Raw genomic sequence first — 27,833 nt, 5'->3', positions numbered from 1 at the left:
GAACTTAAAAGACTTAAAAAGATCGACTATCACGGTTTCCCCTCCATCTCGCCGTGGAACACAGTTTGCACGCGACTGAGAGAGGCGCGTAAATGCTGCTTCGTTCTTGAAATAGCAAATGCCATACATGACCTACAATATTATTTCCTGACCTATAACCATCTACGAAACTGGATTTCACTACCAAAAATTTCGTACCTGAATCATGAGGGTGGTAATGTTGTGAAGGATTGTTAGCGTCAGTGGCCAAACACATTTAGTCCGAAAGCACTACTCTATCCTTGATGATACTTCTCTGTCATCGCAACAGTAACGAAACTGTTAGTAAGATCTTCAAACTCTCTCTACTCGAAGCTTTGGCATTAGCGCTGAATTTATGTCCCCTTGTTTTGCTAACGAGGCTTTAGCGACATTTTATTCCTGACCTGACCTTGCGAAAATCTCGTCACTACCGTCGTCAAAAGGCCTGAAACGGTTTCAAGTTTCTGATAACGTGAGTGTCAAATTTCTCCTCTTTCCTTTCCAAGCCTCGAATTCGCTGCAACAACAGTACGCAAAACCCGGAACAGGGAATGTTAAGGATGATCAAGCTTGTTATCGCCGACAACGAAGAAGATGCATTAAACAACGCTAACGGTAGCTATGATTAGCATTCCCTTTGAACAGAGAAGTAATTACGTGAAATAGGATTAAATAATACTAAAGCGGTGTATATCAACCAGACAAACATTACTTGAAGATTGATTTACATTTGAGTTTTCACTCCCAATTCCCATAAAGGAAAGTGAACCGGAGTGTTATTCAATTAAGATTTTTTTGCCAGTGTAGGTTGTTGGTCATCTTTTACGAATTTATTGTGTACGGTAGCCATATAGGTCCACATAATGTTCTCTAAATAATCTCGAAGAATAAAAGTTAATTTTAAAAAAGTGTTCAACTCTCCTACAGAGTTATACATAAGAAAAAAATTGCTCAAGCGCAAGTTTTGTGTTTTTTTTTTCTAATAAGTAAAAAATTAAGTGCATAGAACTGATTAGTTCCCATAAGTGTGCACCTACGCGTTTGACATCAATTCAGGACCGTCTTAAGATTAGTGAACGCGTGTTGGCCTATGCAATGACTTGAGGGGGCCTGCCCACATATCATCTCAGTGTTTTCACCCTCCGAGACAAGTCTGGAACCAATATAGGGCCCTCGCAGGATTTGGTTGACCTTAGGGCAATTTCAAACCACCAATCGTATGGCCACAGCCAAATCTTCTGCTGATCGTTCTGTAAATGCATAATTATTTCTAGTTTTTTATAGACTCTTCTTCTTGCATGTCTACAACTCCAGAATAATGCAGTTACATCAGCTAGTGGTAAGACATTAATGATATACTGTTGAAGCCATGCTCACTTATCACAAAGTAAGAACTTTCCTGTCTCTCAGCAACTTTGAGCGCGAAAAGGTCGTAACAATGAACGGTCCTCGCAATTTGATTTTTTGCTGTTTCCGCCTATTTCCTCTTCATTCGCACTTATTTTAAGATTTCAATTGCCAAAATTCATTGATTTCTGAGAGCTGGAGGGAGGTAGTTTTGAAAACCATCAATGATTTGCGGCGAACAGTATCGAAAGGAGAACAGAAAGGTCAAGGAAATGCGGATTTGCCGAAAGCTAAGGAAATGAACGAACTGGTGAGTAGATTTGCGCATTCTTGGCATCGAAAATGTTATCTCTTCTCAAATTTGGTTGAACATCATTTTATAGGAAGTAAAAAGGAACTGTCATGGAAAAAATTCCACTTGCCGGATTGGCATTGAGAACAAAATGGTAGACTCCCTGTTGCATTGTAAGGATCTGCTGCTACCTCTATTGCCTGCGCATAGTTGAGTCAAAAGTTACCAGAAGATCGGTGCGGTTGCAGAAGCCGATGAGCTCGAAGTGGAGCGGTGAATTTAGCAGCTTCTATCGAGATGTGAAACCCTTAGTCGCGCCGTTTACGCAGCTGCATCAGGATTAGGGTGGTTTTGACCCGACTATAACTACAGTAGTTCGTGGGGTCAAGGATACAACAGTGTCATGGAAGTGCATTCACTGCTGTGGCAACAAACCAATTACTGAAGAGAAGAAGAAGATAACATGCATGCGTTAATCAAAGTGCTTGAGATTCGCCAACGCGATCACTTTACTTCTGCATCGTTTGGGGTTACGAGTCTAACCGATACGATTGTTGAATGATTCGTGGGAGATTGCTGACGTTTTTAGCTTTCCGGACAGGTCTGCCACCGGTTCACCGATCCCGGAAGGATAAAGGGTGTGATTAGCGCTGGACTTCGATCAATGGCTTCGATTCACAGATTGATCAATCGTGCCCTCACAGCATAACCTCTCACCGATTTCGCTATACCCTCGCGCTTCGTATATGACTTTAAAATATTACGTCCGATCCCATCCAGGCTTATCAAATAACAATTAGCGCGCAGAAATTTTCTCTATGCTAGCACTTAAAATAAATTTTCTAGAATTGGGATTGCAATATAGAAGCAGCAGCTCAGACCGCCGCTGCGGAGTGTCCTGCTAATCCTCAACTGCCCACATACACTGCTGCAGGAGCTGCCACCTATAAAATCGGATCTCTGAAGGCAACGTAAGTACATGGGAAGGCTCTCAAAAAGCAGCGAACACCGATGAAGAAGGGTACTGCTTTAGAGCTACTGTGAAAGCCAGTTGCGATGCCACATCAACAACAAAAGATCTTCTGAATACAGCGTGGAAAACTGCAGTTGAGAAGCAGGCAGATGAGAAGGCAGTTGCAGACAACACAGCGTTCAGTCTGGTGATGATTCGTCAGCATTTTTTGTTTATTTCTTCGAAAATAGCTTTCTTTTCCTAAGATTGCTCGCGACAAAGCTGATGCATTCGCATGCACATATCAAGTCTGCAAGTCAGAATTCTACTTGCTCTGTTTCTTCAACCAAGAGTAAGCTTTACAATCAAAAGGATACTGTACTTTTTAACTCCATTTGAATATTTCAGAGCTCCAGCACAAGGTGACGTGTACACCAAAGAAGCTGCTGACTACTGCACTGGGCAGAACTGCAATTGTGTGAACGCACTTTGTCAAACAACTTTACAGCCAGGTGGGTTGTTCTATTCTTCGTTTTTTTTCAGGAAGAATAAAATGTGTCAAGTGTCCGGGGATAATCAATGCGCCTGAGATGCTCCAGCGCGTCCACTCCAATTCAGAGTCGTTTGAGGTTTACGAACGCGTGGCTAGCCTAAAGAAGGACTTGCGGAGGCTAGCCGATGATCAAGTTCTCATTCTCCCAGACAACTCTGAAACCAATCAGATCGGACGATGAAGAAAGAGCTTGGTTGATACAGTTTTGAATAAACGATCAATCGTGCAGAAACAGCTGAACCTCTTACCGACTGCGCTGCATACGCTCATCAGGAAGTATATCAACTTTAAACGAGACGAATTCAAGTTTTTCTTCCTATTTGTTCAATCTGCGTTTGATTTGACGCGCTGTAACCTATGGTGGCCTGCGTACGCTGACGACCGATCGGAGAAGGTAATGCGACGAGTTCTCGCGCGAAAAAAGTGTAGAAGTAGTCTTTTTGCGGTGCTTGTTTTTGAAAGATTGCACCCGCCAATTCCTTCTTTATTCTACATAACGTTACTGTTTGACGACTTTTGTGGTCTCGTTACTTTTCATCACAAATTTTATTTGCGGAATATTTGCACTGATCGGTAACCTTTTAGCGGTTTAGAATATTTTTAGACGGTCTGGGGAAAATATGTATGAGTGGATGCTATCTGAACGAATTTGTGTACACATATAACAGCTCTAAGAAACTCATCATCAACATGGATCCGTCTATTCTTTAAAATATTACAGCAATTTTCACAAGCACAATCTGTAGTACGTGCGATGGAGAGTTCTCAGACAATGTTAGGCTTACTGCATTAGACAAGCACAACTACTACAGGTAAAAGCTTTTGAATGAGAATAAGAATGTCTCCAAATTCGAAAATGGCTTACACAGGCGTCTTCTCGCTACAGGATGGGCGAAATATGGCACAAACTATGCGAAACCAGCTACAAAAATGATTGAATTGGTGAGAATTGGAGAGTAATTCGACACCCGTCGGATATTCATGAAGATGCAGTTTGGTTGAACTCTTCGGCTCTTCAGCAATACGAAAAGACGCTTGAGGATGACGCGAAACAAAAAATTGCAAACTGCCCCGACGGATTAGCTGCTGCAGATCAAGAAAACCTTTGGATGAAAGATGGCACCGGATTCGACACACCATTTGAAGACGCTATGAAAATGGTTTGTTTCAGAATTTTTGGCCTCTTCGACTGCATAGATACTTTTCAGTGATCTAGTCCTGAAGATCTAAGTGAAACAAAATTTATTTCAAAATAACTGACAGTTTTGGATTGACTCCTGCCTTGTATTCTTCCAACTGTAGTTCTCCAATTTTGGAAAGAAAAACAGCGATCGATTCCTTTCGACATATATAGGTGTTTTCATGTAATTACTCGAGGACAGAGGAAAGACTAGCTTGCTGGAAACAACTGCACAGGTACATTTAGGAGTGAACTCAGTATTGTTCCAGGCTGTGGATGAATGGTGGGCACCTTTTGAGAGCACAGGTTTCGGAGACGACCTCAAGAACACAGCAGCCCTCAAGACCGCCGCATACGTGAGTGATCCGCGAGAACTTAACGTCCTAATTAGTGATTTCTCAATAACTTCTTTTTACAGATAGCATATGATGAAGCCACCAAGATTGGTTGTGCTGTGGAGTCCTGTGTGAAAAAAGGTCGCCTATATATCCTCTGCAAATATGACCCGTATGTCTACTTTTTTCTTTGAAATTTCTCATTTGCGGTAAGCGCAGTGACAACCCGGTGACCTCTGTGATTGCTGGGTGTAAAAAGCGTTATTAGCCAAATTCCAGTGAAAATTTCTCTAATTACCACAAGAGATTTTACAGGAGAAGTACACCTTTTTGGATCTTATGGCTACTTAGGCTTTTAATAAATTTGTCCCCTCATAGCCTGATTCCAACGCATGATTCTCTCGTGAATTGAAGAGTATGCCTTGTATGATCCTTCTTCTCTTGCTTTAACGCGCACTCTTTCAGGGCACCAGCTATAAATGCTGTTATCTACGCATCTGGCAATACCTGTTCAAAATGCAGTGCTACCGCGAGCACTAAGAAGTGTTCTACACTCGGCGGATTGTGCGTGGCGTGAACTCAGAACACAAAAAATGGTGTTTAGCCGTGCCATTTCTCAATGAATAGTTTGCAGCATCGATTTGCAGCGATTACAACATATTCAAATGTTACGCACCTTATTAATTGTAAACTTGTTGGTCCTTCATCCCACCTATCGCCATCACCTTTACTGCAAACTCATGGAGAAGTTATTAGGAGTGTTACTTCTTTAACAGAGATTATTTTCGTTTATAACTAGCTTCCACCCAAAAGAGCCTTTCATCTGTGAAACCTCAAAGTAGATGAGGATTCTGAACTGCTCAGAGAAGAACAATCTGTTCATTCCTCATTCAAGCTGTTTCTTAAGGTTTTGACCAACACATACAAAGAAGTAATTTGGAGAAGGATAAGAAAAAAATTGCGGTAAAATCTATATCTTTCAGATGTAATTTAAGATTGGGTTTCAGAGCAATGATAATGAATAGCTAACGCATGTCACTAAAGATAATCCATAAAAAACAGCCTGGAAGCTTAGAAATGTAAACCGTGGCCAAGGAAATGCGCATAGGGGTTAACCAGAAAAGGAATTGCGGGGAAATGATCTTTAGTAAATTTTACGGTGACCAACACGTACGATGACTCTTTGTTGTAAAGAATTTTAAGAAACAAGAAAAAATAACGAAGACTTAGAAGATGCCGCATTTTCTCCTTTTACAGCATTTAGTAGAAGAATTAATTCTTCTTCCAATATTGTTAAAATTCACTAACCGCGCCGAGGACAACCAGTTAGATAACCCCGCCAGGGAAAAAAACTGCACACTTCTAGGTATATGAATAGTAGTGACGAATTTTTTCTTCGAAGTTGTAGGGATCGCAAACTACAACGTCGTCTTTGAAATGAATTTTTCTGAGGTTTCCGATTAGTCCCCAGTGAGATGAGGATGAAGTCCAGTGAGAGTTGATTCTTATAATAAAGCGAACAAAAACACAAACATACACATACACATACACATACGAATACACATACAGATACACACCACCCACAACACACACACACACGCGAAAAAGAATTTTGTTGTAGAGGGGGATCTACAACAAAATACCTAATCTACAGTATTTTTTGTCGTACCGAAGGAAAATTCTACATTACACTGCTTGGACGGACATCGGATGGATATCGACGAAAAGGTTAGGCTTCCTAGCAGAGTTTGCAGCCGTAATGGCATGATGCTTTTGGAAACTTGATGACTATCGACCGACGAATTATCCAGCAGAAGCGTGATTGCCAATTCCTAGAGATGCAAGAGTACGAGGTCATTCCGACAGTGAACTCTTCTTGCAGGCTTACGTAGAACAACTAGCGTCACTTTTCCAAACATATCCGCAATTATTGCACCCGGAAGAGACCAGGGATAGTCAGCGGATAAATTACCCGAACACCCATTGCGAGGAGATTCCAGTTCCATTGGAGTGACAATAAAGCTTTGTCTGTAAGTTTGGCCTCGATATCGTTCTTAGGTACCAAAGGAACGCTTCAAACAGCGCTCGGACAAAGTGAACGGCGTCCTCCACGAGCAAGGGAGAAACCGTGCAAAGTGATGTCGACTAATCCGTCAAATGTCTGTGAAATAGACAAATGCCTGCGAACAAGAAGATAGGGGCTCAAAAGTTGACGAGAGCCATTACACATTTGAACATAGCTTCTTATGAAAAAATTTATTTACGCGTTTATTTCCCTTGGAATTTGGTGGAATCAAATTAAGCCTTGCTAAAGTCAAATTCTCTGCTAGAGTTCAGTTGTGTAATCGCATACCGTGCATAATCATTGACGAGAAGAACGACTTTAAAAACCCTGTTTTTTAAAATCTAAGGAACACGACCAACATTTTATAAGTAAGTTTTCGCTGAAGTTTATCACCTCTTATCCCTTTTTTTTCGTCTCCTTGCATTGTGGAAACGTATTGGACTTACCATTTACTGCGGCGTTGCTGCTCAAACTGTACTCCGAGTCTAACCCTCGCACAGATATCACCGAGAGCAAATCAACACAGCAGTTCATAAAAGATATATCGAAAAATGAACACCTCAACACACGCCTGTAACTGGAACAAGTAGTACTAAAGAAAAAGCATTTAAAGCATGTGAATGGATCTTGCACATTTAAATATTTAAATATTTGCATCAGCTTTTGAGGGAATATTTAAATTTCCAATATTTTCTAAATGTTACAGCACTTTTTACGAGCACAATTTGCGGTAACCCAGCCTGCGAAAGAAAATTTTCAGACAACTTCAGGATAGCTTTGCTGGACCTGCACAATTACTACAAGCAAAGCCTCTTGAGTTGAGAGAGAAAAGTACTGTTTTTTTCTGTAAGGATGACTTTCTACACTTTATTGACGACTCCTCGCAACAGGATGTGCGAAATATGGTACGGAATGTGCGAAACCAGCTACCAAAATGATAGAACTGGTCAGTGATTCGTACAATTGAGCTCGTACAAATAGATGGGGTGCAAGAGAAGAAATGAGGTCTGAGACTCATTGAGTACCCAGAAATGCGACAAAGATGTTGAAGATACAGCCAGAGCAAGAGTTCAAGACTGTAACAACGATTTCACTGCTGACGGTGGACAAAGCTTGTGGACGGCACTGGATTCAATGTACCGTACGAAGATACTACTAAGAGAGTCAGCATCGAGCAAACGTTCCTTAGATGTCAATGATGAGTGCGCTAATTCTACTGGCCAACGGGAAAGACGCTCTGGGTGCTTAAAGGCAGCATGCCACTGAGCTGGTGCGGATTACAGGTGACGTATCCGTATACGGGGTCGTAGATTATGGAGACGGGAGTGGTTGCTCTCATCTCTCCCTGCATCACTGAAGACAGCCGCCTCCAGAATGTTGTTTTGTACGACGCCATCCATTGCAGCGCTCCACCCGTTGCGCCGCCTCCGCCCTGCGACTCGTCGAAGATCAATTCGGACTACCCCGATAGGCAGTAAGGGACGCTAAGCGTGCAAGTGTGGCGCGCTGCAATAGAAGGCATCGTACGAAACAGCATTCAGGGGCCGGCTGCTTGCAGTGATTGAGGGAGAAGTGAGGGGAACCACCCCGGTCTCCATTACCTCCGACCCTGTATACGAATACTCTACCTGAAATCCGTACCACCTCAGATTCGTGGTATGCTGCCTTTAAGACACGCGGCACTAACTGCTTCCGCGAAACGTTCGGTTCTGTTCGGGACCCTTTATGCTAAGGTTCCGCCGCGGATTTGGTACTTTCTTTTCGCCTGCCGATTTTAGAGAGCTATGCTTATTTGAGATTTATTGTGCTGATTGTCACCCTCTCATTTTCCCTCTTTTTTTCGGCTAACATAGTCCCTAACTGTATAAGGTCCTCTAATTCTTGGAACATTGTTGTACAAATGTGTACACAACATTAAAAACATCTATAACTGAAAGAAAGTGTGAAGGTGTCTTTAGAAAAAAATACGCTGTCTAGGCTGTGGAGGAATGGTGGGCAAATTTTGAGAGCAACAATGGATTCGGAGACAACCTCAAATAAAGTGCAGCAATTAAAAATGGTGATCTTAAATACGCCGTAAATGTGAGTTTGATTCAAATCCCGTAAAACTGTTCAATGAGCACTTTGTCTTTCAGATAGCACATGACCGAGCGACTGAAATTGGTTGTGCTGTAGAATCGTGCGCAAAACGTGGTCGGCTATATATTTTCCGCGCATACCGACAAGCAACTCTTCTTTTTGATTTGTTATCCGTAAGAAAGCATCATGATGAGCGAAATTCGGAACTACAAACTGCAAAATATTATTCCCATTGATTATCATCTAACGCTCCACATTTCGCACCCACTCACCACAGTAGATGTGGAACCTGAAAGTACATTTTATAAGAAAAAATTACGTTTGCTTTTCTTTTTTGGCAAGAAAAGTGACACAGGGTTTTTAAGTTTCGAAGTTTGTGACCAAAATACAACTCCAAATCCTTTAGTGCTGCGTAGCGTAAAACTTGATTATGTCATGTGAAATTTGGGTGGATTGTGCGTGAAGTGAAAGTTTGGTTTTTAAATGATAACATTACTCAATGGATATTTTGCATGAAGCTACATGAAGTCGTGAAGTTTCATGTTCAAAATAATGTGTAGCCTTCCGTTTTCTATTTCTTCGTCTCCAAGCACTGAACAGGCTACTTCCTCAAACCATAGACTTTCAAAAAAAAGAACGTGTACCACTAGTCGGATGAAGGGGATCATTGCGCTTCAATTTCACTTCCATTTCAAATAATTTTATGTTTCATGAAAATAAAAACAAAACGAAAGTGCATCAGGAAAAAAATGGGGATAATTTTCTGTTCATACTTTTTCTGTCGTGGTATTCCTAATTTCAAAATGGTGTAGACAGTTACTAGCAGTAGTACAGTAATAATAGGTTTTTAATTCCTGAAAAACTCTCTTCTAAAGCTTGTTTTATTTTTGACGATAATATAGGAATGTTTGTCGCCCCGCTAACATCGAATTGAAAAGTTTTTTGCAATGAAGTGCACTCGTTTTTTTTTCCATTCATTTCGTTCCACTACCACTACCGGATTGAAAAATGTGCAGTGGAATTCATTCGAGGTTCGATATTGAGCCTTTTCACCAGCAAGCAATGGAAGATTCCGAACATAGCCAACAACAACTCTGGAAGCACGGAACCCACTACGTTGGAGCCTAGGTATCGATAACCTCAGCAACACCGAAAACCTACAGGATTGACAAAGTGAGACTGCTTAAAGTGAACTGGTGGCGAAATTATCGTATAAAGGAATTTGTTACAAGCATAAAAATAGTTAAATACGCTTTCTGCAGTTTCGTTTCCACAGCCCTACGGGGTGCAAAGGGCTGTATCGTTCGATAAAATATGTGCTATTTCGGCAGACTGAGTAGATAAGTGACAAGTGACGAATATGATTCTGGGAAGTGCATCACTGTAGGAAAAAATGCAGAGAATTTATGAAACAAAAGAAGCGACTGTTGTACCACGGAGTGCTTAGGATGGCCTCCTTCTTCAATCCCCTTTGAATGTTTGTGAAATTCGTTTATTGTTTATTCGACCGATCATGGTGTTTCCATAATGTTGCAAATTGCACTAAACTGATGCGCGAAGAAAAACACGTTCTGGAACGGGTTTGTAGTCAAAATAGTTCTACTATATACTGGATACAGACCTACAGCTTCAGCGAAGAAACCATTTACCAACTTCAGAACTGTGGTCAGTTTGGAAACATGCGACAGGGAGGAGGATGTAGAAGAGATATTTAAGAATGTCCTGGTTCCATACTGACTTATTTGAGGCGTTATAGTTGTTTTTGCTTTGACCAACACTTTAACATGAAAGCTTCAAAAGCTTGACGAAAGGATGACCACCGTCAATCTTCTGTTGAAATACTGTTACTAGGAGTATCCACAAAAGTGAAAAGGATGATCAAAAATCGAGGCACTTGCCATAATTTGCCACTAAAAAATCACGCAATGCGATCATGGACTGACAATTTAATGACAGTCCTAAGGCATGTGACTGAGCTAAACGGCTATTGAATAAACAAAAGCTCATGAGCGACCTGTAATCAAATTTCTTCCCGACATCGGAGAGAGAGCATGTGAGTAAGACATACGGTTACTTATGCGGGCACCATAGTGACATGGAAAGTAGTGAAATGAATGGAACGTGTCTTATGTGCAGAGACCAGCACAGGTTCTTATTCTCCATGTGGTCTTTCCGAATCATGATCTTTGATAGTTTTGCACTGTTGCGTGATCTCGCGTAAGCTTATTCAACTTGAATTCCAAACATCGCTGTGTTATGGGATTCTATGAAAAGTGAACCTATCTGCTGCAAACTAAGTCATGATACACAGGATCAGGTGGGAACTGACGGTCTCTTGCCAGCTACGCAGGATTTAAATCTCTTTGAAAAGGATTAAGACGGTGATTGAGGTTTTGAGTTTTTACATGAATAACTGGAATTAAGAACTTAAAGGCATCACCCCACGAATCTGAGGTGGTGCACATTTCAGGTGGAGTATTCGTATACGAGATGGGAGACTACGGAGATGGGAGGGATTCCGTCCATTTCTTCCTAATTGCCGTAAAAAACGGCCCGGAAAATGCAGCACCGCACAAGGCTTCCGCGCTCCAGTCAAACTTCCTGTAAAAAATAGTGCGCCAAAACGCCTGAAGCCGTACCTTCCGGGCCGTTTTTTACGGCAATTAGGAAGAAATGGACGGAATCACCCCCCTCTCCGTAGTCTCCCATCCCGTATACGAATACTCCACTTGAAATCAGCACCACCTCAGATTCGTGGGGTGATGCCTTTAAGGCGTGAGCATTTAAATTCCATACCGTAAGCGCAGCGAAAGACTGAACAAATCCATTCAATTTTGCGTGCGTTGGCAGAACGAATTCCTTCACAGTACATCAAAAACATTTAAAATTCGATATGTGACGTTTGATAGTCGCTGTGAATCGGAAATCCTTTGTTGTGCTCTCATTTCCTTTTAGCTTTCGTCCGACAGAGGATTGACATTCAAAGTTAGCTGCGCATGAATAAGGTGACCAGCTTCCTCTGCATCATACCGTTAAATTCATCGTGCAGCGGAGAATACGCTTGTTCCGGCAAGTCTGTTCCAGCTATCATCTAACACTGAGGTGCAGACGTTAGGGCTTAGGGCTCGTGCAAAGCGTTTTCCTGAGAACTGAGAGCAACCCAAGGTTCTCCATCTGTGCACACTTGATTAATGCTTTCTCCGTTCCACTTTGTCTAGTCATGGGCCAAAACGTACAAAACCATTTGCTCGGAACCACGTCTTTTCGCTGATACCGTAACACTCATGACAAATAGCTACTGCGACAAATACTAGACTAGAGAGAACGAAGGCTCATCCTACACAATGACGCCAAAAAGAGTGCAGTGACGGATGCAATGAACGATATCTTCTCAGTCAGGACCGACAGGCGGTTTTATGTTACCGATAGTTTTATGTTAAGATTGGCAGAAGAAGATGCACTAAGTCGGTGCCAAGCCGAGATCTTGGATTCTGAATCTCAATAACTTTGGCCCAGACCTCTGCTGCTAAAACTGATTGTTACGCCTATGGCGGGTGTAGAGCAGTCGGTTAGAGGTTTCGCTGCCTGCACGATCGGCTGATGGTTTTCATGCTGTTCAAAAAAACCTTGGAAATATTAAATAAACAGTATTAGAGAGAAGGTTGAGATCCACGTATAAGGAGATCTTTTGTAAATAATCTTTTCAGATGACTGGACTTTGGCTACTCTACGGATTCGTTATAATCGGACTACTGTACTATGTAAGCTACGATGTGTTTATTCAGGAAGCCTGAAAGGAATGAAAAAAATAACATTTAATAATTCAAGAGTAACAAGTGAGTTCCTCGGGAGTTTCTTCACGTTTCATTTCTATTTAAGAGTTACGAAAAATTATTCAATGATTCACTATGTTATAGGACTGACTCGAGTAATTATGAATGTATCAGGAACAACAAAGCCCACTTACAACGGTATCCACTCTTTTTTTCTGAATCTTGCCTAGAGATCCAGCCTAGAGCCCACCAACCGTTTCATCCTTCCAGGGTGGATAAATTAGCACCAGACTTGTCTGGGAGGATAAAAACACTGGCTTAATACATCGGCTATTCCCCGCAAGTCATTGTATAGCCCAGTTACACACTTGACAAGAACCTGAAATTGATACCGAATTCATGAAATCCGCTTAAATATGGCAGTAACCTGCTTGTACTGTTCTAGACCTTCGGCGCAGTGACTACAAAACGGAAACTGCTCCCTATTTTTGATAGAAGTTAGCAATAACAAGTGCGAAAACCCGATTCCTACCTATATAGCAAAACCACAGTCTCAGAAACGGGCTTGAAAGAAATAGCGGTGAAAAGAAACTCTACCGATAGCAATGCATAGGCACAAAAAGGGCTGTGTAGCATACATAATCAAAGATGTGAAGCGCACAACCAGCCAACTGCGCTTGTTTCGGCTATGCTCTTCTCGCTCTTCTCGTGCTCAAATTATCCATTCCTTCTTACGAGCATTGTCTGATCATCAGTATGTTGCATCTCTGAATTGCTGTCTTATCTGTATTTCTCACACTGCTTCTCCCTCCTAGAGAATGCGTACATTTTAAAAAACTTCAGTGTGACTGAGAGAAAGATTTGTGCCACTGGCCGACAGAGGACATCAGCCCAGGCCCACAATTTTCTGCTTGGCTGTTCTCGGTAGCACAGGTCGAGCTCTGACACATAAGAGAGTTGTGATATTCTTCGTACAAATGGGCTATAAAGGACTGATCCTGACCGGACAGTATCTGAAATGCGTGAAAATTTGCCACAGTCATTCTGCAGCACACTGGACTATCCCCTCACATTCTACAGCACAAAAGACCCCGTCTTCAGTTCTTTCCGTAGAGGTCTGATACTACTGTTACGTTTTTAAGATTTATTTAACTACTCATTTGTTTTTTCTAATTTGCATGAACTGTCAAGGGAAGTCTAATGCCCAAGCTGTCTATGAATCGCAGTTCTAATTTCTCACCTTACGGAGGTGTTTGTTACTGACGAACTCGGAAAGGTAAGAAATCGTTTTTCAATAAGAAACTGTACCACTGACAACGAAATGAGTCTGTAATCATAAGAAGTTGCGACTTTGTGTCTATTACTTATTGAAGAGAAGACTTCAACATAATTTTAAGATGAATAGATTTTCGTGCGAAGAATTATAAGAAGCCCAACTGCTGACTGCTGTTTTAATTTTTCGTTATTTATTCCTCTTTTTTTCGGATAAAATGCTTCTTGTGAACTAAGAAGTATGTCGGTTATGCGCCGAAGTGGGTTTTTATCACTTTGATGATTTATTACAATTTCTCAAATTTCTTAACTGTGAAATTCAGGTTACAGAACATGACTCGAACGTTGAATTCCGTTCTTTTCTGAATTTTAGAGTATTCTCCCTTAGATCTCTTCTTGGAGTACTTCTATCGTTTGTATCCGTTGAATTGGTTCAGAAATGAATGGAAGGGAAAAAACGAAACTATGTCTTCGTTAGTGTGCAGCTTTAATCATCGCCCATAGCCTAGTTTCGGATATTAGAGACTTTTTTTAACAAAGTTCACTCTACAAGCAAACTTATCTTGATCAGAGAAGGATAATATTTTGTGCCTTCTCCCTTTGTTTATAACGAGATTGCTGATCATGGAAAGAACAAATTCCGTGTTTACAAATTGAAAGATGAGAAGATCTGGATCGTACAGTTATGTATAGTGTCTTGTAGCATTTCAAACGCAATGAGCCAAAGCTGCAAAATGTTTATTGAGTAATGGTGTCAGTTAGAAACCATGTTTTTTCGTTGTGATTCCAGCTCACGTTGATTAAACGCACAATCCACCCAACGGGGAGCACGACGGGTTCGTACCGGTAGTACCGCACTTCGAACACGCCTTATTTCCAGCTTCGTAGATCTCTTCACCTATAGCAGGTGACCTGAAAGAGTGTGAGTTGAACCAGGAAAACGAAAGATCTCATAAAATGTAAACGAAGTCTGGAAGTTCTGATGAGAGCTCGTGTGAGCCTGTAGTTGTTGGATGAAAAGGCAACGAATCAATGCTAAGCAAGTTTGTAATCTACTAGAGTATACTTTTATCGTGGAGTTTTTTTTTGTAATAATTGGATCTAGAGCATGAAACATGGTCCTAGAAGTCTAGCAACAGTATTTGCTATTTTTGACAAACACTAGGTTCACCGGAATGTCACTACGCTTTCAACACATGGAACTTTCAGAAGAAAAAGAAACGTACTTGTCATATTTGCACATAATATATAACTTTCCGAGTTTCAGGCAAGCTGCTCCAGCATCTATAGCACAGCCGACCTTGGTGGCTTCATCATATGCTATCTGCAGAACAAATGGATGAGAAAACATTCACTAACACGTTTAGCGCTCACGCGTCACTCACGTTTGCGGCAGACATGAGACCGTTGGTATTTTTGCGGTTGCCTCCAAAAGCTTGGTTTCCAGAAGGCTTCCACCATTTAGCCACTGCCTGAATACATAACTATTTTGCTTTTTAAAGCACCTGGGTGTAAAGTTTTTTTTTTCGCCAATGGTGCTTGTCACTACGTACCTATCTAAAACCCCCTAAAATGTGTAAATACAAATCGGTAGCTTTTTTCAAAACGAGAAGATTTCATCTGCAAGAAACCGAGACTACGATTTGGCTCAAGCTGTCACCCATTTTGAAACAAACTTTAGTTTTTTTAGACCTCTTCCAGAATTACCCCACTGGAAAGTACGTGTCCAGTCGAATGTGCTTATATTTCTGAAACGAACCTTTTTTATGGCGTCTTCACCAATATTCTTGGATGTGGTGACATCCAAGCTCCAGAAGTTTTTTTCGACTGCATTGTTTAGATTAGCTTTGCAGTCTTTAATCTCCTTTATAGCAGCGTCTTCGAGAGTCTTGTCATATTGCTGAATAATCATAAGATTCACTCAAACAGCTTTTCCACGACCTCTTGACGAATTCCGGAATGCCCTCCAATTCTCACCAATTCAATCATTTTTGTAGCTGGTTTTGCATAGTTGTCGCCAGATTTCGCCCATCCTGTAGCAAGAAGACGTCTATAACATAAGATCATCATTACATATGAGAAACAGTGGTTTTCTAGCTCTATTCAAAAAACTTTGCCTGTAGTAGTTGTGCATTTCCAGTGCAGTACGTCTAAAATTGTCCGAAAACTTGCCTGTACAGGCATCCTTACCAGTACCGCAAAATGTGCTCTTGAAGAGTGCTGTAACATTGAGAAAAAATGAGCGGTAAATCTAATACTTCTTAAAAGTGTTGCAAGTATTCAGGTTTTCATTTATGCAACATTTCCATTCGTGTACTTTAAACCCTCTCTCATTAATACGTAAGAATCTAGCATCCAGCAATCAACATATTGCAGTATTCATCAAATAATCGAAGCACATCTAAGACCAGAAGAGCTTCAACTGGTATGAGTTTTTTCTCCAGTAACATCATATGCGAAAAACAGGGACAACCTGGTTTAGGAGTTCTTTCGCAAAGTCCATCCACGCAAGTGCAGGTCGCATTACTGCAGTATTTACCCTTCGCATCTGCCGTATAGACATCGTCTTTGGTGGGAGCTCTGAAATAATTAAAATAGACATGAGAAACGAGGTTCATCAGGTCCTAAAAAGAACTGCTTACTTCTGGTTGAAGAAACATAGGAGATAGTAGCTTGTCGGTTGGCAAATTTGGTATGTGCATGCGAATGCACTCACTTCGTCGTGGGCAAGCTTAACATGCATTCATTTTTCTTGTGAATCGATGGCTTCTAGAATGCGAACCTGAGCAAACGCTTTAGCATCCCTCGCTACTTTCTCATCCTCCTGGTTTGCAACTGCGGTGTTCCATTGTTGAGTCAACAAATCTTTTGCTGTTTTGGTAGCGTCACAACTGTTAGCTTTAATTGTGCCCCTACAAGAGTACTTCCATCACCGACTTCATTTTTGATTGATAATTCTCTTACGTCGCAGTTATATAGCCGAGTTTATAGGCGGTGTCTTGGAACGCGGGTAATTGTGCAGTTGTCAATGAAGTAGGGCAAGTCTTAGCAGCAGCCTGTGCTTCTGCTTCTATATTGCAATCCCATGACTGGAACAGTTATTTTAAGCAGGAGAAAAAGGACTGTTACTATGAACACCCATTCACACATTATGTTTTGTTGTCACCTCTTATCGAAAGGAGAGTCTTAACACGCAGCGATAGAGTAAAAACTAATATTGGAAGCAATGAAAGATGACGGGATTAAGACTGCGAGTTCTGCGATCTTTCTTGTTCTAAAGTTGAGATAAAAACAAGCGAATGTAATATTTTCAGATACTTGCAAACCATATTATTCGCCATGAAAATATAATAGAATTGATGGAGTTTTCCTTACTTTTGCTTCCTAGAAATCATAATTAGGGAACACTATGAGGTGATATTCAAATAAGTCTAACAAATGGTAACAGAACCTAGACGCTGTTTGGAATCTACTAATAACGCTTTTTGGGATCTACTAATCTACTTACCAGTTGATTCATTTTCTTAGCCGTTGGCAATTTCTTGTCGTCTTTACCTAGTTGTTCTCCTTTCGCTACTGTTCGACGAAAACCATTGATAAGTTCCAGGATTCCCTTCCTCCATTGGTCAGAAATTAGCGAGTTTTGACATTTAAAGCCTTAAAAATATGCAGAAAGACAAGAAGTACACGAGAGGAAAGTTATAATAGTAGTTTATCACTAGAGTCTAGGGCCACGCGGAATTTTCGGAACAAAAACAATCTTTTGTATTGAACAGGTGAACAAAACCTGGGCAATATATTGTTGTTCTCTTACCTGCAGCTGAAGTGACTGCGTTGTTGTAGAGCTGCAGGCTTGCAAGAAAAAGAGTCTAAAAAAAGGAATCAATATTAAAAAACCATCTGTTTCCTAGAATTTTTCTTTGAAGTATCGTACGCAGTAATGGTATTGTGTGCCACTCGTAACTGCATAGATGGGTGATGTCTATATGAGTGTCCAATTCAGAATGCAGTTTTTATTACGTAGACACGAAATTCGTAGCGAATTCTATGTGGAATGTTTCGAGAATAGAAATAAGACATGATTTTGACTCCGAATTTCCTCATGTCGTTATTGTGAACGTGTTCGAGAGAGTGACGCTCACAGTCCTATATGAGGATGCCAGAAGGGTTCACAGCCGAAACAATGCCATGTACTTGCAGCTCTACGAATTAGCGATTGTTTGCACTATGGGTAGTTCTCTCATGGCCTATAAGCAGCAAATTCGTAGAGTTCCAAAAGTTTGTGCATATATTATACTCTTAGCATAGTTCGCATTAGTCGCGGTGTAGAGAACACTAGGTCAAGTGATTGTTTCTGCGCCTTTGGCTGAAAGGGTCATTTTAAGGTGGCGAGTTTCGTGAAAACAGACCCGTTCTAACAACGAAGCAGCATTTATAAGAGACAATTTATATGTGCAAGACTACCGTCGTATATAATAAACAAATAATAACAATAATAAATAATAATAATAATATTATTATTATAACAATAATATAACGAGTTCAAGTACATAATATTGAACTGTCGGTCACGTTCATTATTGCGTAATCTGAGGGTATCGTTAAATGCACCCTCTTTGACAAGGGAGAGCGTTGAACATTTCCACCCGATATTTTCATGTTTGCTATTGTCGAAGTAGTTCTTTGTCGTGAGATGTTAGGACGTTATCGACGAACAGCTGTGTTTAGAGAGTAGGTTTCGTGTGGTGATGCCCACAGCCTACGATGAAGAGGAAGGAAGAGCTTCGAACCTTGGTTTCGGCCTACGTTTAATTTGAGATTCTTGTGAGATATTGTTGTTCTTGAACATAACTCTGCTCAAGAAGACAAACTCTCTACAAGTTGTCAGTTTTAGACGCTAGCTACAAAGGACTCACCAGAAGAAGCGGATTCATCGCTGTGCGATGAAGATTGATGTTGTGATGTAGAGAATGTTGGCCACCCTATTTATACGCAGCAAATTTGAAATGTCACTGGTCCGTCGGACGAAAATCAAAAGCCAAACCAAAATTTAACAAAGGACTGGTGACGATTTCCAATCCATACCGACTGTCACACGTGACATATCGTGAATTAAGGGAATGTATTTTGATGTGTTGTTAAAGGATGTCCACCAACGCTCACAGAATTAAAGTAATATAGGTAGTTGTCTTTTGTTGTGCATACGGTATGGAGTGCAAAAACAAATGCATACGAGCTGACATTTTCAGAGCTTTCCGCTGCGATTCTGTTCATTCAGTTCGAAAGGATCAAACCTTATCGCCTAACCCCAGTCAAAAGAAAATTAAGTTCCATATAATATTCCTTCTGTCGTTGTTACAAGAGATCTTCATTTCCACTTGATCATGTGTATCACGTCCCTGCTTACAGCAGCTATGTTTGTTTTTCTTTGTGGTTTTGTCTTCCTCGTCCTTCATCAGAGACTGCGCTTCACAGAGTGATGATTTTCTCGCTGTGGAATGTTTCATCTTGACTGGTTTGTGGTTTATTCGATATCTCTTCCATTTGAACTTCACTTCTTCTACAAGAAGTGGTATTTTAACTACATCCTGTCCCAACTGTTGGAAGTGGAAGATAGAAGGACCACACTTTTTAATAACATTGGAAAAAATTTGACAAATCGTTGACAAATCACTGACAAATGACAAATCAATGACAAATCGTAGCGGATACCTTAATTATAATATCTTCTTCCATTTATGTGAAACTACATGTTTCTAGCAGGAATATTTCAACTAAGCGCTGATGACAATCGTATCTTCTTAGAACTTGCGAGATACTTAGAACTTACGAGGTAGAGAGTGATTTTGTCTATAAACCCGTCCCAGAAAGTTCTGTTCGCGTATCTGTGACAAGGTAATGCAGTTCTCAAAATTAAGCAAGCATTGTGAATTCAAAGCAACAACAAAAAAAGAAATTTTACAAATAATCAAAATAGATTGAGAAAAGTTTCTATCTTAAGCAGTTTGTGGTACAACTATCATTACTTTGGTTTTGATACCGTTTCTAACGCATCCTTGTAAGAAAAGTCGTATTCCCATTCGATGAAGCTACACATTCTCCCCGTCACAATACTCATATATGCTTAGTTTAGCGAACAAGAAAACGCTCTACACCCATAAGATTAAAGAAGTGAAACCACATAAATTGGATTTCATCACTTCTACGGTTTTAAAGAAATGCTTAACAGGGTAACTTCAGCATCACTATAAGCGGTTTCACTTTGTTAGTCCTCTAATTCTTCGGTGCTTCTAAGACCCCTGATACCTATAATTGGTTTTCGTTTTTCTGACACTTCATGAGGAGCATGTCCGGATCCGTCTCTCGCTGGTGGATGGGAAGTGTTCTGAAGAATCCTCTGAACACTTAATTTCAATGCACGGATTTCATTGTTCATTTTGAGTGTGCAACGAAATAAATGAAAAGAAAAACAAGCTTTCTATATTACAGAAGAAATGTTTAGTTTGATTTCGATGGGATCGATAAATATTTCTATATTATCGTCGACATTAATTCAGCTTTAGAAAAGAACGTTTTTTAGACCTGTAGCAATTGTATTACTGCGTAGGCGTCAAAAGCATTCAAAAAATTCCCGGCCAATGCACCATCATCGAAAAAGTGACGCAAATCCATTCCACACTGATTCCCGATGTTCTTCGATTTGATCGAACGAGCGTGACTAATTCCTTCCTTGGTTCCGATGGCGTGCATGAATAGTTCAGCGATTTCTCCTTTCGCGACGGATGCAAAAAGCACCAAATGTTTCCTTTTTTCTGCGGTATGGTTAGTATTGCGTGGAACAAGGTGGGCGACGAACTATTGTGAAAGCTAACCTCTCCTTGCCAAGGCTACATATTATGGGGAAAAGTCTACTTGCAGCTCCCATTACACGCAGTACAATGGCTCTTGCTTCCATAGACTTTGAACGGTAATGCGACAGACATCTTGTCCATTCTCACCAGATCTTGATACCTCGTTCGGCCATTTTTTGCCTCCGCCCTTTAAACGAAAAATCCGTACGAATCATTAAGTGCTACTCATTAACATCAGCAGCTGAGAGAACACACATTAACATCGAAAGCTGATGAATCCGGGCTAGACAGGTTTTTTTTTGAAGATTTGAAGCAGGTGACTCACAAGAATAAGAAGAGAATTAAGAATTTTCTCTCTATGGAGAAAGATCAGCGTTAGCGGGCACAGGTATCGGCGAATGAGACTACCCGCATGAAGATCTATCGCAGACCATATTCTCAACCATCAGGCGCAGTGACTGATTGTGTCTCGAGAGCACAATAATCTTTGAATGGTTCTGAACATAGTCTCCTTCGAGCTAGAATTCGACTTAGGTGCAAATTGAAAAAGAACATCTGACATTGGCAACGAAGAAGGAAGGAAGCCGAATACGAAGATTCCATTACGATTACGAAGACTCCTTGTCCAGAGGTAACTGGAATATCAATGAGGATCTAAACGACTTTGACCAGCTGCTCAGAGGGCTGCGAGCCTGTACCAAATGTGTAAGACGCGCCCTGCAAACTTGGACCTAATTTGGAAAACTGCCATGAAAATGTGAAGAAGTAAAAGGTTTTAGAGGCTTGATTCGAATGCACTGCACATTGATCGGATAGGGGCGATCACTATCTGCAGAAAAGCGTTGTGTGAGTATCTGTTGAACTAAATTTATACGAAAGTTCAAATAAGAACAGTTCTAAAGAAACGTCGAAAGAACCCTAGCGAATATTTTCCTCATAAAAGCCTCGTTGATCGAAGGCGGGATTCTCGTTATGAGCTGAAAATGATTACGAGATTTTCCGACTCTAGTCTTCTCAGTTCAGATACTCTTGTGTCATGGCCAATTTTTCCCGCTGATAAAGCCGAGCCCAAACAATCTTTAAAGAAGTGGGGTTTGCATTAAGAGCGTTAACTTTGCCACAGCCCCCGCACCTGCAGATTTTTCTGAGAAGGTGGTCATCCACTCCACGTGATTTTAGCGGCGCGCATAAAGCCTTATCTTCAGAAAGAAAGGATTCCTTACCAGTGGAAAACGTAGCAAATATGGTACAAAGCCTATTCGTATACGGTACAATGTGATACTACATCGCCGAAACTGTTCACAGCTCCCATGTAGTATCACATGTGTCACAATAAAATCACTTGCTTTGGAAGGAAGAGACATACCTGCGTTGGAAGATCCTTGTGATACCTTCGTTTTGCGGACGACATCGAAAGGAAAAAATTCTACTGCGAGGACGGAAGAGCAGGACTCGAAGGCTTCCAAATTGTAGAATATTCGTTAGCATGTACCTCAGGCATCTTGTGAACATGAATATGCTCGAAAGAAGGAGATAACATCTTCGAAGAAAGAACTGAATAGAAAAAAAGAGCAGCACGGGAGCATTTATACCCATCAGAGAAGCTAGGGACCAACTGACGGACTAATAGCTCTTTCCCTCTTCGACTCGATATTTCCTAAGGCGTCCACTTACGCAAAGGAGACGTGGGCAGACACCGATGGAGGCTACTTACTTGCTCATCACAGCCGTTTAGAGATGTTTTTTGAAGTGTATCCGTCACTCACAAAACGTAGTGTGGTTTTGCAACTCCGAAGTGAGAGAATTGTCTTATTTTTGCTACCCAGCGGGTTATGTATCAGAGCATAAGCATAGATGATGGTCACGTAATGAATAGAACCGACGATAGGTGGACTAAAACATTAGAACGAGGGAGGCCGCCAGCGAGATGAAGTAATGTCTTTGCTGCACGGATAGACCAGCTGAGAACCCAGCTAAATGCGGTTGAAAGACCTCATCAACGTTGCTAACAAAACAGGGCTACCTCTCGGGCGACGAGCGAGGGAACAAAACGGCTGGAAAAAATATTACGGCCCCGCACAGCCATTTAGGTATCTAAGTAAGTATCCAACTTACTGCCTCAGAAAGTGTTAATGAGATTCTGCAGTATGAGTTTATTCAAGACGTTACATAGAAGGACACATCCCGTTAGTGCGAAATGGTACTAGTCTATGAACTGGATCACCACTCGTAAAGGGCAAAAGCTCGTCATGCTTTCTGTATTAGCAGGAATTCCAACAATGACAAATTAAAGAACCTTAAAAGGATTGCACAGAAGGATAAACGGTTTGGTTCTACACATAAATCGATGACATAAGCGTTCGACTAAAAGGATACAGTATTCTATGTAATGTAGGCTAGGCAGGAGCAGGATGTGGGGGTGGCACTGACCCCAACATTCTGTCTGCGCAGTTCTCGCGCTAGTATGCAATGCTTTCGTGTGCGCCTTATCTAATTATCACTGAGTTTCCTCACTTCGTCACTCCATTTCCTTCTTCTAGGGATTCTGCAGTATTGAAAAAGCTTTGCCTAAAAGGAAGAAATTTGTGCATCTGATACTACATTAGAGGACATCGACTGCCCAAGTCCACGATATTCTGCTTGTTTTGTCGGGATATAATTACTTTTCGTACAGCCAGACTGTAATGACTATAGAGTGACTAGTCTTCGATCTGCTGTTTCTAAAATGTTATGCATGAAGATTCTGCTCCGATCGACCGACTAGTCTGCAGTACCATGTCCGTCCTTGTCTGTCCATAGACTATGCCCTCTCATATCTTAGTAGGAAGAAGTCTTTTTTTTTTCGTGGTATCCATTACGCTAACCTATGCTACTAAACTTTGATTACTCTTTTTTTCGGAATTCATGTGAATAGAAATAGAGGTCTGAATACACCGAATTATATTTCCCAGTCCTTAGAGGTCAGAAAAATTTGTTACTGAAGACTTCGAGAAGGATTCTGATAGGAGTGAACGTGAATCTTGTGGCAATGTTAAATTTCCTTGAACGATTTTCGAGTGAGTGCGTTAGGAGGATTTAGACTTCCTGAAGATGAAGGACCAGTTCCGAAGTTCTTAGATCTTAGATCAACCCAACTGTGGTCCTGAGCACTTCCGCTCCGCAAACGTTCAAACTGGGACCAGCAATGAAGACGATCTGAACTATACGAAAGACCACCAAAGATCATAGAAAGATAGTCTGTCGATACATTTCATGTGTGTTCATTAGATACCGAGACAAAAACTTAGGTTTACGCACAAACTTCTGCACCTTTTGAGACGATGTCTATAAAACGTTAGTTTCATACCAATGGAAGGAAAGGACGTGTTCTAACATTTTCCCTACAAAACCAGGACATTAGGGCGTTTTGAGATTCTACATTATTTCTGGACAATTCGTCGGTTGACTCCCGCAAGTCATTATATAGGCCAACATACGTTCCTTTTACCTTTTTACATGGATCGCTAACTCTGGTTTGCGACATCACTGTTTCTAATAGTTTCGATATTCGAACTTCTTGAACAATTCTGAGAAGTACGAACACTGAGAGGCCTACACTGAAAAGCGTTTACAGTGGATATGATGCGCTCTTGGTTCCCTTACACATTCGACAAAACAAGAACCTTCATTAGGAGGTGGCAACTAAGGACAGCAGACTTAGGTAGCTCTGCTTCAATTGTAGAACTGACACCGGAAAATTTAAAATTTCAACTAGCTTGGAACCGCTTGTGCAACACCATTAGCTCTCAGTGATTTGCTTGAATATGCTTATGGTCAAGACTGCTATCGATGTTTAATATAGGTTCACCCTGCAGAAACGCTTCATACTGTTTTCATACTCAGTGAAAAACACTTTTATGTATCACCAGCTCTACACAACCCCTAGCTATGGGGAACCCCAGTTCGGCAGACTGCATAACATCAAGAGTGGTTTATCATACGACGTGTATGTCTAATGGTGAAAATAATGTAGCAGAAGAGGGACGATAACCGTATCTGAGGGTAAAGGAGCATCAAAATTCACTCAGAAAATCAAAACTTTCTACCCCTCTCGGAGTTCACTGCAAAATGCGCTCTAAAAACTCTGAAATAGTGGTTGAGGTTACAATATCGCTCTTGGCGTCCGGTATCATACTACTAAAAAGTTTTTTTTTTGTTTCACAACTGCCCAAAATTGAAAATTGGAGAAAAAGTGAGGATTCATTGCAGTTACAAACGAACTAATCTCATAACAAGAACTCTGCGGATTAGTATCTAAGGAGCGCGCAACAGAAGTTTCCCACAAAACTTTTGTGATTGTGATAATTATGGTATGAGGTAGTCTACTCCTTCCCCTATTGGCGGATAAAATAAAAATGCGCTACCGCTCACTGAACCTGATTTTCCAGCCGTTCAGCAAGATAATAGCTCCAAAATGTTAGCTGTTATTACTAATAACAATAATTTTGGACTTTAGCAAATCAGTAAGTGCCACGCGTTTACTATGCCAAGATTCAGTTTAGCAAGGGCAGAGCTAAGTGCTCACATGATAACGGGTTTTCTCACTGTAATTATGTGTTCCGTTTATGTTTCTAGAACAATCTCAATTATATACTGGGATAGTTTGCAGTCTGATTCCCTAATCTAGATACACACAGTTGAGGCTTTCATTACTGTTTTACTGAGCATTTATATTTCCTTCTGTTCTGGATACCTATCCTTTCTGAAACCATCTCAGTTATCTCGTGAGCGGCGCCTTCATGGCGCCTTCTTAAGAATCAGCTGGCCACACTCGCCGCATGATCGATTTGTCCAATAAATGGAACAGAATATGTATTACTACAATGTTTTCAAATAGTACTAGGTAATTCAATTGCACTCGGTGAGATTGCTAACCCTTCCTTAACTCATGCATGGCCGACGGACTGTCTGTAAACCCTCTCCATAATTTTTTTGGCCTCGCAAGCGCGACAATCTTGCCGACGTTCACAACATCAGGGAAAATCATGGTGCTTTGAATAAACAAAATAAACCTGACATAAATTCGAAGTGAAACCAGGAAGGTGGTCGCCGTTTGCATCAACATCAGCTCTTTTGCTTCCTGTACTTTGGACTTTTTTTAAAGGAATACGTTATCTTTGCGTTCTGTATATTCTACTTTCAAACAGTGCCACTTTTTTACCCAACCTGCTACCATGCCGATGGCCTAACTAAGCAAATCTCCACACCTATAAGAGTGAAAAATTGAAAAAAAAAACGTGAAAGTGCACGAAAAAAAATGAAGCAGATTCCTTAATTCCTGCGGTTGTGGAAACTACTTTGTTTGATAATCTAACGACTAACTCGTTCAAACATTTTGATTCGCTCCTTCATTTTGTTAAACATAAACCGTGTCTTTGTATAAAACGCGGCTGGTTGTGATTTTGAGATCCTTTACTACTAGACTGGCAGGTAGTGGCTTGCGTTTCAGTTTCCTCTACTGAGAACTACGTAGGTCTAAAATAATCTTCCTTATGGTGGAAAAGCCTCAATATCGAGCACGAGCAGTATCTTTCAGCATATCTATTTCGTAACTTACTCACGCAATGGGACGAAGCGAATATACAGTGCAAATTTCATACAATGAATATAATGGAATATAACGAAATTATTCTGTTTGGTGCTATCGCTGAGAGAAAAATGTTCTATATTGTTGCTGGCATTAATTGCCGCTAACACAATGAATATTTCTATGTAGCCAAAATCCTATAACTACCTACCGTAGATGTCCACCCTTTTTCGACTATTCGATATGTCACTTTTGATAGACGGCATGAATTGGAAATCAACTCTAGTTTTTCTTTCACTTCTGTGTCCTTCTAATTTGTATGTGGTGGATACCTGACACTTCTTGACAGTTACCTAGATAGGGAACGTAAACTGCGACGTCCCCTTCCATCTAGTCCGCTATCACAAAACTTTTTTTCGAATGAGACTGTAGCCTGCTTTACCGAGGCGCAATGCTGCACAGTCGATGGTGGTGGGTACCAAACTCTTCATACTTCCGGAGCTGACAGACTGGTACCTATCTTGAGATAAAAGAGTGAACTTGATACATCGACCAGTCCGCATACTGGTGTTTAGGCTGTACACGCGTTCATGAACCACAGTTCGGAACTGTGCACCCAAGGGAGTTGAACGACACGCTCTTTATCCTTCATGGTTTGCTTGGATCGACGATGTGTGTGAAGTTGGAAAAGTAGAACAAAGTAAGAAATACGCATAGAATACTACTATGAAACTTCCTAATCAAGTTTTCATTTTTTTCAATTCCATAACCCCGTACTCGGATTCTCCAATGTAGCTGGTCATTCACATGCTCTGCGTGCTTATGAAGCACATCTAAATGGATTGATGAGCAAGAATTTTATCGTAGCTTATGGATATAGCCCTAGTGGTTAGAGAAAGAGACTACTCTATTTGAAGGCGGCTTCTCTGAAAATCGTCTCCGAATGCTAATTTCCCAATTTTAGTAATCTCACCACAGTCATCTCTCACTTCAGAATCTCGCCGAATCTTTCCGCAGAGGTATATCTTCGCGAATAAATAAATGCTTCTTTTTTTTACCTTGGATCGGAAAGCATTTACTTTTAAATATTGTGTAGTGAAGTAAGCTAGTGATTTTTTGCTTTGCAGAGAATAGCAAACATATTCTCTTTTCAGAAGAAGGCCACCTCTCAGACAGTATGCTTTTGTCTCCATTAAGCAAAGTTAAGGCAATCAGGAAAAGCTAATCACCGGAGAGAAAATTCGATCTGTTTGAAAAGAAATTGTTGAGGAAATTCTCTGTATACCCAGCGAATATTTAGCACTTCGTGGAATGTGAAAGCATCACTCCTAATACTCACTCACATCAGTCCTCCTAATAAAACATTGCTTCCCATGCCTGGTAGCATCGTCTTCTCTCGTTAGGAAAATCAAATCATTCACGAAAACAACTTGAAATCACACCCAAATTCTTGAATTCTGCTAAAATATGGCAGCAACTTGCTGATACTGATCTAGGCCATTGGAACAGTGACTGCAGAGCAGGAATTGCTCCTTATTTCTAGTTCC

The 27,833-nt window shown here is 40.8% G+C and overlaps 2 protein-coding genes across 2 annotated transcripts; one reads left to right on the top strand and one right to left on the bottom strand.

The window, feature by feature from the left end:
* Positions 1-572: 572 nt before the first annotated feature.
* On the top strand, positions 573-5,257 carry RB195_015761 (uncharacterized protein; the record flags this gene model as incomplete). The annotated part of the gene is made up of 12 exons (XM_064206627.1): positions 573-636; positions 1,530-1,678; positions 2,507-2,631; positions 2,694-2,820; positions 2,879-2,964; positions 3,021-3,124; positions 3,887-3,977; positions 4,035-4,107; positions 4,185-4,325; positions 4,615-4,701; positions 4,764-4,852; positions 5,146-5,257. The coding sequence occupies 12 exons, from the start codon at positions 573-575 to the stop codon at positions 5,255-5,257; spliced, it is 1,248 nt and encodes a 415-aa protein (XP_064062508.1).
* Positions 5,258-14,669: 9,412 nt separating this feature from the next.
* RB195_015760 (uncharacterized protein) lies at positions 14,670-18,803 on the bottom strand (the record flags this gene model as incomplete). Its single annotated transcript, XM_064206626.1, has 13 exons — positions 14,670-14,781; positions 15,096-15,193; positions 15,255-15,341; positions 15,629-15,769; positions 15,847-15,919; positions 15,987-16,089; positions 16,343-16,449; positions 16,512-16,600; positions 16,652-16,781; positions 16,834-16,958; positions 17,378-17,526; positions 17,684-17,738; positions 18,786-18,803. 13 exons carry the CDS (start codon positions 18,801-18,803, stop codon positions 14,670-14,672), a joined length of 1,287 nt encoding a protein of 428 aa, XP_064062507.1.
* Between the last annotated feature and the right edge of the window lie 9,030 nt (positions 18,804-27,833).

This window comes from Necator americanus, chromosome V (genome assembly GCF_031761385.1).
Source record: "Necator americanus strain Aroian chromosome V, whole genome shotgun sequence".
NCBI lineage: Eukaryota > Metazoa > Nematoda > Chromadorea > Rhabditida > Ancylostomatidae > Necator > Necator americanus.
Note: the sequence above shows the minus strand (reverse complement) of the source record. Positions and strands in the feature narration are given on the sequence as shown.